This window comes from Aureobasidium subglaciale (assembly GCF_000721755.1).
Source record: "Aureobasidium subglaciale EXF-2481 unplaced genomic scaffold scaffold_7, whole genome shotgun sequence".
NCBI lineage: Eukaryota > Fungi > Ascomycota > Dothideomycetes > Dothideales > Saccotheciaceae > Aureobasidium > Aureobasidium subglaciale.
The window spans coordinates 584,348-596,586 of NW_013566988.1; the positions used below are offsets into that span (position 1 = coordinate 584,348).

The 12,239-nt window shown below is 51.4% G+C and overlaps 3 protein-coding genes across 3 annotated transcripts; all 3 read left to right on the top strand.

Annotated features, from left to right (window-relative positions):
- Positions 1-47: 47 nt before the first annotated feature.
- On the top strand, positions 48-7,213 carry AUEXF2481DRAFT_38797 (uncharacterized protein). Its single transcript, XM_013489517.1, has one exon. It carries the CDS (start codon positions 86-88, stop codon positions 7,052-7,054), a length of 6,969 nt encoding a protein of 2,322 aa, XP_013344971.1. The 5' UTR covers positions 48-85; the 3' UTR covers positions 7,055-7,213.
- A 210-nt stretch (positions 7,214-7,423) lies between these two features.
- On the top strand, positions 7,424-9,020 carry AUEXF2481DRAFT_87911 (carbohydrate esterase family 5 protein). The gene is made up of 2 exons (XM_013489629.1): positions 7,424-8,360; positions 8,413-9,020. The coding sequence occupies exons 1-2, from the start codon at positions 7,854-7,856 to the stop codon at positions 8,584-8,586; spliced, it is 681 nt and encodes a 226-aa protein (XP_013345083.1). The 5' UTR covers positions 7,424-7,853; the 3' UTR covers positions 8,587-9,020.
- A 444-nt stretch (positions 9,021-9,464) lies between these two features.
- On the top strand, positions 9,465-11,933 carry AUEXF2481DRAFT_38800 (glycoside hydrolase family 43 protein). Its single transcript, XM_013489518.1, has one exon. The coding sequence runs from the start codon at positions 9,590-9,592 to the stop codon at positions 11,813-11,815; it is 2,226 nt and encodes a 741-aa protein (XP_013344972.1). The 5' UTR covers positions 9,465-9,589; the 3' UTR covers positions 11,816-11,933.
- Positions 11,934-12,239: the final 306 nt, after the last annotated feature.

Below are 12,239 nucleotides of genomic sequence, written 5' to 3' on the forward strand. Positions count from 1 at the left end.
CCAAATTAATGCACGCGTAAAGTGATTATTGTTAGCCAATCACTAGGCCACAGTTTCCATGGACAAGACATGACAGCACGGTCAAATGAGCGAATGGAGAGATCGAGGCTATGTCCCGGACTCGGATGAGGATGATCTTGTTCGGGATGAGCTCGAAGACTTTCATAGCAACACGCAGCCGACGACGACCACAACACGACCGCAGAGACAAGCTTCCGTAGAACTGCTCGGTGATTCTGGAGCCGACAATGCACAACATGAAGTCCCTGGTCTACAGGAAGAGAGCGCTGGGCCGCCGACAAATGCTCCGAGATACTGGGAACCAATAACGAGTCCCATCACTGAGCGACACGAGCCTCCGCGACGGGGCCTCCAGCGGGCACCGAGTCCGACTCTCTCCCTGCCAGAGGCTCCTGAAGACTCGACTCACCAATCCGTGGAGCCTTCACACCAGACACTCACTCACACCGCCCGCCATGTACCACGAGCCACTCAACTGCAACCTTCGGCAGGGCAACCAATAGTCTTGATCACCCAGCATAGAAGAGCACAATCGCCTCCTGACTCGACCAACATGAACGCCAGAACCTATAGCCGGAAGCTCAAGCCCGGAGCTTTGAAGAGCATCAAGAGCATCAAGAGCACGCCAAGTGCAAGACATGAGGAGGAGAAGCATGACGACTTCATGGACATCGATGCCCTGCTTGCTGGAGACAGTACGACACAGCAAGCTCCACCTCCGTCTGCGCCCTTGGTCGCACCTTCCCGCACCGAACGACGCTGGTCTGTATCTAGCTCGGACCTCTCGGATGTTGATATGCAGCTCCTTTCTTCTCCACAGCCCTTCTTTGCTCATTTCGAGAGCACGGCAAGAACAAACGAATCCATCCCGACACTGACAAGTCAGCCCGTAGCCACTCATCTGGAAAGCGCCATCGACGCCTTGTCTGAGCAGCATCTTGCTGCCCTCGCTGCTCACCAACCACGACGCAATCTTCGAACTCGGAAAGCAATTCAGCTGCATCCATATCTCATCGAAATTGAACAATACCGTCGCTCGCTCAAAGCTCGTGGTCTCCGTCCGATTCAACTTGCCACCAACAGCCAACGACCGCGAGCTCAGGACGATTCTCAAGATGCCGAGTTTCGTCAAGAAGAGAGTCAGCCCCGCCATCAACGTGCCGCAGATACTCAAGAATCCACTCCACCTGACTCGTCTGCTGCATCGACTCATATCCAGCCGCCGCGTCTGGATTTGACTGATCTAATGCTTGACGATGGCGATGAATTCCCCGATCTTGATGCTGCCATCCGTCGACATGTCATCGCGGGCACTCAAGTTGGGCACAAACGTCGCAAAACCCTGCAGACTCCGCATGCAGAGCAACATGATGGAACACTATCTCGATCAACATCCAGAGCTATAGGAAAGCTGAGGTTTCTCAACCTCACACGAGCACATACCAGCGCTCTCAATCCAGATCTACTGCCTCCTTCACCTCCCAGAACATCAAGCCCTGCGAATGTTGAACCAAACTCAGCTGCTCCTCCTCGTTTCAGACTTCCGCATGGTTTGACTCCAGCAGATGTACCGACTCCTTTCCCATCATCCCCCGAACCGCCAGTCACTACATCTGTGGGACGTTCTCGCCATGTCATCATATCATCTGACACTGACTCTGCAAGTCAGGCCGACGCTTTCGCCGATGCAAGCTCCGCCTCGGGGTCTGATAAGGATGACAGACATCTGATGCGCATGCAGAGGAGAATCAGAGGTGTACTACCTGCCTCTTATCTCAAGCTTGACAGACAGATCAGACCGCCATCGCCTCCCACTGCGGTGTCCGAGGTTCAAACCGAAACTCCAAGACCAACTGCTCCCGTCAGAGGTGTAGCACAACGCCGTGTGACAAGCCATTCTGCTACTCCCGCCCGTCAAACCAGCTATGTCGTTTTTTCAGACAACACCGAGTCTGATAGTTCGCTAAGAGAGCTTTCAGACCCTCGTCTGTTACAGACCACCCTTCCATCACCGGTCGATGGGCGACTGTCGGGTCATCACTTCGCGACAAATGACGTTGACGAGCACGACGAGATTGATGAGATGTTTCCGACTGGGGAGCGGTCACGTTTCAGATTGCCGGCGGGTCACAAGAAACAGGCTCGACTTACAGACACGTTCGGGTTTGCAAGCAAACATCCTGCTTCGAGCAAAAGCCATGCCAGACACAAGCGCGCTGCACCAGTTCCTTCGATTGCAGGTGAATCCAAGTCACATCTCAAGACGGCCGGCAAAGCGAACAGGAGGGTAGCTCGCAAGAAGCCGCAGAAACTGAGCATATTGGACGTCGCAGCCTCTGTCGAGTCAAAGTCGCCGCGGGCAGCTCCTAAGCCTCAATTCGTGCGCCTTGCCGCTCGCCAAGCTCGTAATCGACCAGATCATGGCAGACACAACCCGAGCAACAAAAGTATTCGTCTTGCTACGAGGGGAGATACACAAGATGCCCTTAGTCCTTTGGTAGCCTGGCGAGCGGGTGACTTGGAACGAACTTGGAACCCTCCAATCCCTCGGAGTGCTCACTCTGTGGGCAATGCCGACGAGGGTTCCACCTGCGATAGGCTCGGAACTCAAGATGGTCAACAAGCCTCAAGATCGATTCAGGCAAGACGACGTAGGCCCGCACAACCGCGACCTCTACCAGGCACAAAACCCGTCCAACCGGGAAGCGACAATGCACGCAAACGTCTCGCTTCTAGAGAAAAGCAGGCAAACCAGCGGAGCTTGCTCGAACGAGATCACCGCATGCGACCTGCTCAACTGGAAACCATAGCGCGTTTCACACGTCACAATCTGGATCCTCTCACTTTTGCAGCGCCTCCTTCCCGGTTGATGGAAATCTTTGCTCGTGACCGAGGACAACAGTCGGCTTCAAGCTATCGGCTCGAGCGATTCCTCAAGGACCAGGACCCTCTACCTGAAGCTGCTTCGGGCCAAGTGCAGGAACCTGACACGACCATGACAGGTACTGCAGGTGCTGCTAACGGACCGCGAAGCCGCAAAAGACTCGCTCGACGGCTGGACACCGAAACAGCTCGTTTCCGCCAACCGGATGAGCCGTTGCCTCTTGATAATCCTTCAGTGTCAGTGACACACCTAGGAGCTGTCGATGAAACGCATGCTGCCGTTGAGGAGGTATTGCAAGGCTTAGGCTCCTTCGGCACGCGATATCCCACAGACTTCGATGTCAGGCCACTCGAGGTTGGTACATACTTTGCCTCCAGTACATTTGTAGGCAGCGGGGACTTTCATGATTCTTTGACATTGCGTGATCGTAATTTGGATGTTCCTGCTGGTCACATCACTCTCGAAGTGCCTGGTCATTCATTGCACTGGAGCGCATGGGACGAGGATGTCTCTACAGGTCTCGGTATCATACTCGCGGCTTGTACGGAAGACTTACAGGCCGTTGGCGAATTCGAAAGTGCGGACATGCGACGGACTGCTATCGAAGATGCCTCCGCACGATTCACCTACTTGCTGCGATCCACTGTAAGATACTTGTCAGGGTGCTTACACTTCTTGGATCCAATCGATCGATCTTCCTGTGTGAATCGCCTTGCGCGCTTCATTGATAGCTTCTTGGAAATGATGGATGCAGAATCTGTTGTCCTCAAAATGCACTCTGACACACGCAATAATGTCGACCATCTCGTGGTGGACTCGCTGTTATATCTGCTTTGTCTTACAGCACAATCTGCATGTATCTCGCATCATCCTGCCATCGATGGGGGTATGCAGAGGAGACTGGTTGACAAGTGTGTTTCTCTGAGCAAGAAAGTCATTACAACAGCATTGCCACCAAAATTTACTGCTCTCCGCAATTTCTTGGACTCGCATCGTGAGCATGCTCAGCGCAACTCTGGTATTCAAGAGCGAGACATTGCTGTCAAGAGCATCTTGATAGTGAATCATGTCCTCGATACCACTGAAGCAGACGTCAAGCTTTCAGGGATTCTCAGTGCGCATCTTGGCTATGCAATTGAATCGACATGCAACATCCATTCCATTGATCAAATATGGTACGATGCACTCGCTGTTCAACCTCTTCTCGAGCTTGATGCCAAAGGTATCTATAGGGCTGGAAGCAGGTTTCGGGTTACCAACGACAACTGGGATCTGATCAAGTCATTGCTGCAGCGGATGTTCACCTTGTACCCGGCGACAAGCAAAGTACGCGGTCCGAATCTGAACGACTATATCCGGGCATGTCTTGCTCGAGTCTACCACCTGATCACTCGATGGAGTTGGCGCAGATGTGAAGTTGCGCTTGGTACGATCTACGATTTCTTCGCTAAGAACGGACTTTCCCAGCTGCATAGAGAAGAAGGCAAGGGCTCGCCACGCTTTCTCGAAGACCTCGATAAAGACCCTACGATTGAGCTTGAAGCGTCTGACTGTGCTTTTCACATTTTTCTCAAGTTGCTTGTGGTGGGATTGCGAGGCCTGCAGGAAGATCTTCCCAAAAACAAGGTCCGCGGTTTCGCTTGGAGATTCATTCCTAATCATGGTCGAACATACCGTAAAGATCAGGAAGTAACCCATGTTGCGCTCGACGCCTTGCGCAATCACCATGATCTGCTCTGTACGTTATACTGGGTCATGCCATCTGGCTGTGGACCTCGTTTGCAGATGATCAAAGACTTGGTCGACCACAGCAACTCCCATCGAGAGGCTTGCCGTCTGAGTGTTCATGCATGGGGCACACTAGCGCGTTACCAGCTTTCCCAGGTTGAACACTTCAAAGACATTGAATATATGGCCTCATGGTTCAAGGATATGATTGCGACTACTGTATCACAATATCGCTTCGCAAGATCTGAAGCAGAAGCACAGTATACCGCTGAAAGGAGTAAAGGGTCGTTCCTCATCACGCCGGAAATGCTGGAGTCAACCATCACGGTCAATCAACAAAGCATATTCGCTATTCTTCAAGCCTTGCTCTTAGCCATTCGCAACGCAATCAGAGTGACTAAGTCATGGCCAGCAGTCGTCAGCCTTGTCGAGCAGTCGAATGTTGTCGATGTGTTGAGCCTGTTCGATATGGAGCAACCAAGATTATCCGTCGCGATCATCCAGACATTGGACGTTGTCGAAGAACTTCTTGCAGCAAAAGCAAGACTCTGTAGACCCATGCAACAAGAAAGCCAGCCGGGTAGCGATGATAGCCAAGATTATGGTGACTGGTCTTTTATGGATCAGGTTGTCGAAGAGAAATCCGACGCTGTGGAGCCAAAGGCATCGAAAGTGAATTTTCTACAAGAACCTGTAGCTGGGCTTTTGTCCACGTGCTTCGGCTCGGATAAGAGCCCTGATGATGCCCTGTTGAAAAAAGTTGTCGATGTCTGGGTTGCCGTTGCTGACCGATCCGTCAAGGATGGAGCACACGATTGGTCGAGCTACGTGGACACCTACAGCACGAAATCTTGGTTCCAACTTCGAGAAACGGAACAAAGACACAAGTACACCTGTTACTTCCTGGCTGCAGTCATCGAGAGCGACAGATCCAGTCTACACGACCATCGGAATCTGTTTATGAAAGCGTGGTTCATATCGTTATTCGAACGTGAGTCGATGCTCAAGTTTCAACATCGCTTTACGGCTAGTCTTCTGGAGAAAGCGACTACAGAGCCCTTGCTGCGCAACTTGCCATTCGCCGCCGACCATAGGACTGGCGAGTACCATATCACCATGGTCGAGCTTCGTCAAAGGAGAATCAGTCTCATCGCCAGCATCTTGTCGAACATGCACTCCTCAACGATTTCGCTCCCAACCCATACAGTCATGGAGACGAGAAGAGAGTACGCCGACATGCTCAAAGCTGCCATGCAGTACATGCGTAGAACGTATGAGCAACTTGAACGTTTGATTGGTCGACTTGGAGGTCTGTCTCACGAGAGCACCCAGGGAGCCTACGTCAGTTTTGTCCACGACATCGTTTCGCTCATGCAGCAATACACGTCTGACCTCTGTCCCGTTGACCCTTTCTTCGTCGACTCGTCCGCCTTCCCTCTCCCGGTGGATGACCCAACATATGTCAAAGCGAAACTCAAAAGCTATGTGTTCAAACTGGAAGATAGTCGAGCTCGTAAACAGCTGGCTGTATTTGTGCAGACTGTCAGTCAACGGTCAGCTTCAGAGAACAAGCAGCAATATCTTTACAAACAGGTACACGAAGCTCTTACCGGGAGATCATCACGGCTTCTCAGAGAAGTCCTATTTACCTCCATATTTCCTGCATACATCACATGCTCGGCGACGTCAACAGATGGCTGGGTACTAGCCACAACACTCATGGAAGCCAGCGCCGTGGTCTTCGACAACGTGATCTGTGATCTTGACACCCAGGATGAGAACAGCATGGATGGTGATGTTCATGCCATCACTCACATGCTCATCGCTGCATACAGATTCGCTACTAGCATGCCCGATAGGCCGACCTCAAAGGATATCGGGTCACTGCGTCTTCTCGCTGCAATTTTCTCGCTCGCGGAAAATAGTCTTACATTTGTCGATTACGTCTACCGTTCCCGCGGGAAAGCTAGTATGGCTAAAGGTCTGCTGAAAGGTTTCATGACCATGGGTGACCAGCTAAGCAATCGAATCATGGATCCTTCGGCAGACGATTATGATGTGGGTTTGACCACTCCAGCAGCGCAAAGCTCTGAAGGCATACATTGTCCTTGGCAAGACACTCTCAGCTTTGCCACTCGCAGTCTGTCAGATTCACTTGCAAGAGGTCCACAGAGGCCTTGGGAGACGGATCTTCAAAGTCTTGAGGTCGAAAGCATGAGGGTAGTAGCTGCGACGGAGATGTTCAAACGCAGCTATGAATTTGTCATGGGTTGCGAATATGTTCCTGTTGCACGTGCTGTGGATGAGATTGAAAGTGACGCAGATGACGAAGCTGAGGAGGACGAGCAGGAGACGCGTAGACATGAACTTGATGAGATGACCAGAGGGATACGAGGGTTGGGCTGGGGCAGATTGCTGTAAAGCTATGGATGATGATATTGCTATCTAGTTTCACAGATCCTATACTAATCAGATCTCACCCATCCAGCAATGCATCGATTTGAAGACTTCAGCTCAATCAGAATCAGTTGTTTCTCGAAGAGCTTGTTTTGACTGCTTTCGGCCGCAAGATCATTCTGCCCGTACATTTGGTGTTTCCTTCTGTTATAGCCGGGTTTAGCCGGGAAGGAGATCGCGTAGAACCAGACGTTCTGAACAAACTTCCTTGCCCTATATACATACCCCGCAATGTTTATGCCTATTCCCCACAGCGATTGAAGCGAGTTCATCCAGCCATGTCTCTGTTCTACGAACGGAACTTGCAAGTTCGTTCTCGCATGCTTGGCTTCGGTTCTGCATTCGATGACCACTAGCCGTGATCAGCAGTAAGAGCCATAGTACGTAAGCAGAGACGAGGCTAAAGAGCACGATGTCTATTGCATGCAGTTGTGATAGGGTGACAGGACAAGCTTTGAACAAGCACATTGCCGCTGCATGAAACAAGCTGAAACCTCGCTAAGCTCTGTCGCCCCTGGACTTTGTTCAATGAACGTGCTCTGTCACATCGATCTAGCCTCTTGAGTCTGGAGTTCATTGAATTTGCCTAAACTTCTGACATCTAGAGCGTGTCGAGGTAGCATGATATCAGACGATCCGCCTGACCGACTAGGCTGGGGACGCAAGGGTAGAGAAGTGAGAGGAAGATATAAAGCTCAGCCAACTCCTCTTGATAGTGACTCAATTTCACACCTTTCTAACAACTCCTTTTATCTACACCAACATGAAGTCCACCACCGCCGTCATTCCGCTCCTCGTCATGGGATCCACCATGGCCGCTCCCCTAGAAAAGCGTGCCTGCCCCAACATCCACGTCTTCGGCGCTCGCGAGACCACCGCACCTGCCGGCTACGGTTCAGCCGGCACAGTCGTCAACCTCATCCTAAACGCCCACCCTGGCTCCACCGCCGAGGTCATCAACTACCCAGCAGCTGGAGGCAACAGCTACGCATCTTCCGTGCAGGCGGGCGTCAAAGCCGTTACAAACCAGATCAACAGTTTTGCTGCATCTTGCCCAAACACTCAGTTGGTTTATGTGGGGTACTCTCAGGGAGCACAGATTGGTGATGACGCTCTTTGTGGAGGTGGTGATCCCAACCAGGGCATTTCGAGCACTGCGGCGACGATCTCTAGCAGTGTCGGTAGTAAGATCAAGGCTGTCATCTTCATGGGTGATCCCAGACAGATTCCTGGTGCTTCTTACTCTGTTGGCACGTCCAAGAATCCTGGTGTAAGTTATACAATGTCGCTTGATTTGCGCTTTTACTGATCGGGGTGTTTAGTTCGACCCTCGGCCTTCTGGCTTCACTTGCTCTGCCTATGCGAGCAGAATCCAGGCTTACTGTGATGCTGCTGATCCTTATTGCTCGAATGGTAATAATGCCAATGTTCATCAGGGTTATGGTAGCGAGTATGGTCAGGCTGCACTCAAGTTTGTTAACAGCAAGCTTACCTGATCTCACATCGCTGGTCGACGAGAAGGTAATTGTGATGGGGTAGCGAGGATTTGCTCTAGCTAGAAACTGCTTTAGACACAATCGAAATCACGTTCCGATGCTTGCAGGCTGCAGTCGTCGTCTATCAAGGATTAATCAGTGGAGATGACGCGTGTCGTTTCAGCTTTCGGGCGAGAATGGGTCGCTTCGAAAGCATTGCAGCTTTCAGATATACGTGAGACTGAAGACTGTCTGCTTTGCATTATTCATGCGTGATGGTATAAATTCGTGTACGTTGATGTGCTGCTCGACAACCACGTATACGGGCGTTGTGCCTCACCTCAAGTACGTCTCGGAGGCGTTACTAATGCTTGGACGAGGTAATTCAACGAGTCACCCGATATCGATTCTTCTGTGGATTGGAACTGGTTAGTTGGAAGTATGTTCCCCGTTGTATCACGAAAGAATAACGGAGGTCTGGTCTCGTTATGTGAAGTGGAATCAGGAAGAGAGCACACTCGGAGCAATAGTTGCCTATTTCATACCGAGGTTTCGCCGCCCCGAGCTACGTGCCGATATCCCTCGCTAGCACTTACCTTACTTTCGATTCTCCCGGTCAGGAAATACTGTTCATTCTCAAACTTTGGGAACGATGCTCACAGTGCTTGTGTACCCCGCCGGACGTGCCAAGGACCGCGCAGCAGAGATCTTCAGTAGAAGAGCACTTTTCGGACGCGCTCGGCTGAAGAGTTGTGCTTCACGATGACGTGCCAGACAAATAACCTGAAGCCTTCCGAAGCCAAGCATTCTCCTCCGCAACACGAACTCGTTTCCCCATAGTTCTCCATGAATATTCGACTCGGCCGCAACTCTTCGCGTGCTTTCATCCGTAGATTGACAAGTGATCAGCGAACATGCATGATCATCAAGGCAAAGCTCGTGTTCATGACCACTTGGACGAGGTACAAAACCTCAGTCTGCCGGCCTCCATTCTGTTTCCATGTTACCATCATATCCATCCATTATGCGCTCACTATATCTTCTAGCGTCTTCGACTTTGGCATTTCTGGCCCATGCTGCTGAGAACAGCACTTGTTCAGAAGATCTTAATGCCTTGAGCGTTGCAAACCTTGACGACGTTCGAGGTAACCTGTACCTACCTCCTTCTGCCAGAGGCGGTCAAAGCATTACATGGAGCAGCAGCGACGAGTCTGTCGTCTCGAGCGACGGAATCGTCAAAAGACAAAGCATCACAACCCAAGTAGGATTGACAGCCTCGATCGATTGTGATGGAACGCCAGCTAGCCGCGAATTCAAGGCTTCTGTTCGCCAAGCAGTTGAGATTGGTCCCTACGAGGGCTACGCGTTTGCATATTTCACCAACAACTCACGCTCAGGCGAGAATATCTTCTTCGCTGCCAGTCATGGGAACGATGCTTTATCCTGGCAAGAGCTTAATGGGGCGCAGCCCGTTCTAAAATCGACCTATGGTACGACTGGACTCCGCGATCCCTTCATCATTCGCTCCCATGAAGGTGACACCTTTTACCTCATCGCTACCGACCTGTCCATTGGTTCCGGTACCTCTTGGGGCGATTCAGTCAAGTTTGGAAGTCGCTACTTGGAAGTCTGGGAGTCTCATGACCTCAAGACGTGGTCGGAGCAACGTCACGTACTGGTTTCGCCTGCTGAAGCTGGCAACACTTGGGCTCCCGAAGCTTACTACGACGAAAGTATCGGTTCATACGTCGTCTTCTGGGCTTCCTCGCTTTACAACTCTACCGATGTCAACCGCACTGAACCAACTTACCATCGTATGCTGTATGCCACCACTCGCGACTTCGTCACTTTTAGTGAGCCACAAATTTGGCAAGACGCTGGCCTGTCACGCATCGACTCCACAATCCTGAAGGAAGGCAGCATCTATTACCGCTTCACCAAGGACGAAGGAGCCGCTGCAACTGGTTGTACCGACATCATTCAGGAGAAGTCCACATCCCTTAGGGCTACACTGGAGTCCTGGACCACCGTTGCTACCTGTATTGGCAAAAAGGCTGGCACTAGCGGCGTGGAGGGTCCGACTGCGTTCAAGTCTAACCCTGGCGATGTGAATGGAGACAAGTTCTATCTGTTTGTCGACGAGTTTGGCGGCCGCGGGTACATTCCTCTGTCAACCAAGGATATCGCTAGCCCCAACTGGACAGTGCCGGCGGGTTACAAGCTTCCTCCTAGCCCTAGACACGGCACCGTACTACCTATTACTGCTGCTGAACTCGCTAGCCTCACAGCAAGTACGACCAATACATCCAAGCGTACGACGTCTGCTGCGGGAGGTTCACCCGTGCTCAAGGGCTATTTTGCCGACCCCAACATTGCTGTGTTCGACAAGACTTACTACATCTACCCCACGACCGACGGCTTCCCTGGTTGGGGAGGTCAGGTATTCTACTCGTGGAGCTCGCCCAACTTGGTAAATTGGACGAGAAGTGAGCAACCCTTCCTTACCCTGAACGGCACCAACGGCAATGTACCATGGGCGACTGGCAACGCGTGGGCTCCCACTATCGCCGAGAAGGATGGTAAATACTACTTTTACTTCAGTGGCCAGAATCCCACGTACGACCGAAAGACCATCGGCGTCGCAATTGCAGACTCGCCCACTGGACCTTTCACCGCCGAACCGACTGCTATGATTCTCAACAATGAGCGCCTCACCACAGGTCAAGCTATCGACGGCGATGTGTTTTTGGATCCTGTTAGCGGGAAGTACTACTTCATCTGGGGTAACGGCCAACCCCTTCTTGCAGAGCTTAGCGAGAACATGATTTCGATCGAATGGGCCACTGCTCAGAACATCACCGGTCTAGAAGACTTCCGCGAAGGTCTCTTCATCAACTACCGCAAAGGACTTTACCATCTCACATACTCGATCGATGATACAGGCTCCGAGAACTATCGCGTTGGCTATGCCACTTCTACCTCGATCACAGGACCTTACACTTACCGCGGTGTACTATTGCAGAAGGATGTCAGTCAAGGTATTTTGGCTACAGGACACAACTCCATCATCAACGTGCCGGGTACGGATGAATGGTATATCGCATATCACCGTTTCGCCATTCCAGGAGGTGACGGCACGCACAGAGAGGTGACAATCGACAAGGTGACCTTTGATGAAAAAACTGGCCTGATGAACACTGTTTTACCTACGTTGAGTAGTGTGGAGCCATTCCCGGTTCCTTGTAACTGATTGCTTGTGCTCTATGGCGTAGCTTAGATACGATTATGACGCTGCATGAATAAGATCTCCTTTCCTTGACGTAAGACACATTTGTGCCAGCACGGCTGAAGGAGGTGGAGCTTATCGTTATCCTCGAAGGCTCCTTCCACAATTTCCAGTTGGCCTATAATTTGGTCAGGGTGATCCTCATTGCAAAATGGTCTTGGTAAATTTACCTTCGTGAAAATGACAACTGCTCTGATTGTTCTCGGTGACATCAAACCCTTTTTCGCAGTTATTGCATTCGAGGTATCGTGGTCTTCCGGCTGGGAACTTGCGTCCCTTGGAGTCTTGGGCTGGCGTCAATAGTTCTTGCTTGAAGAATTGTCGTGTCTCGGCTAACGCTTGACAGGCCGTGTCGACCAACGCTTGCAGTCGCTCGAGTGAAATGTGA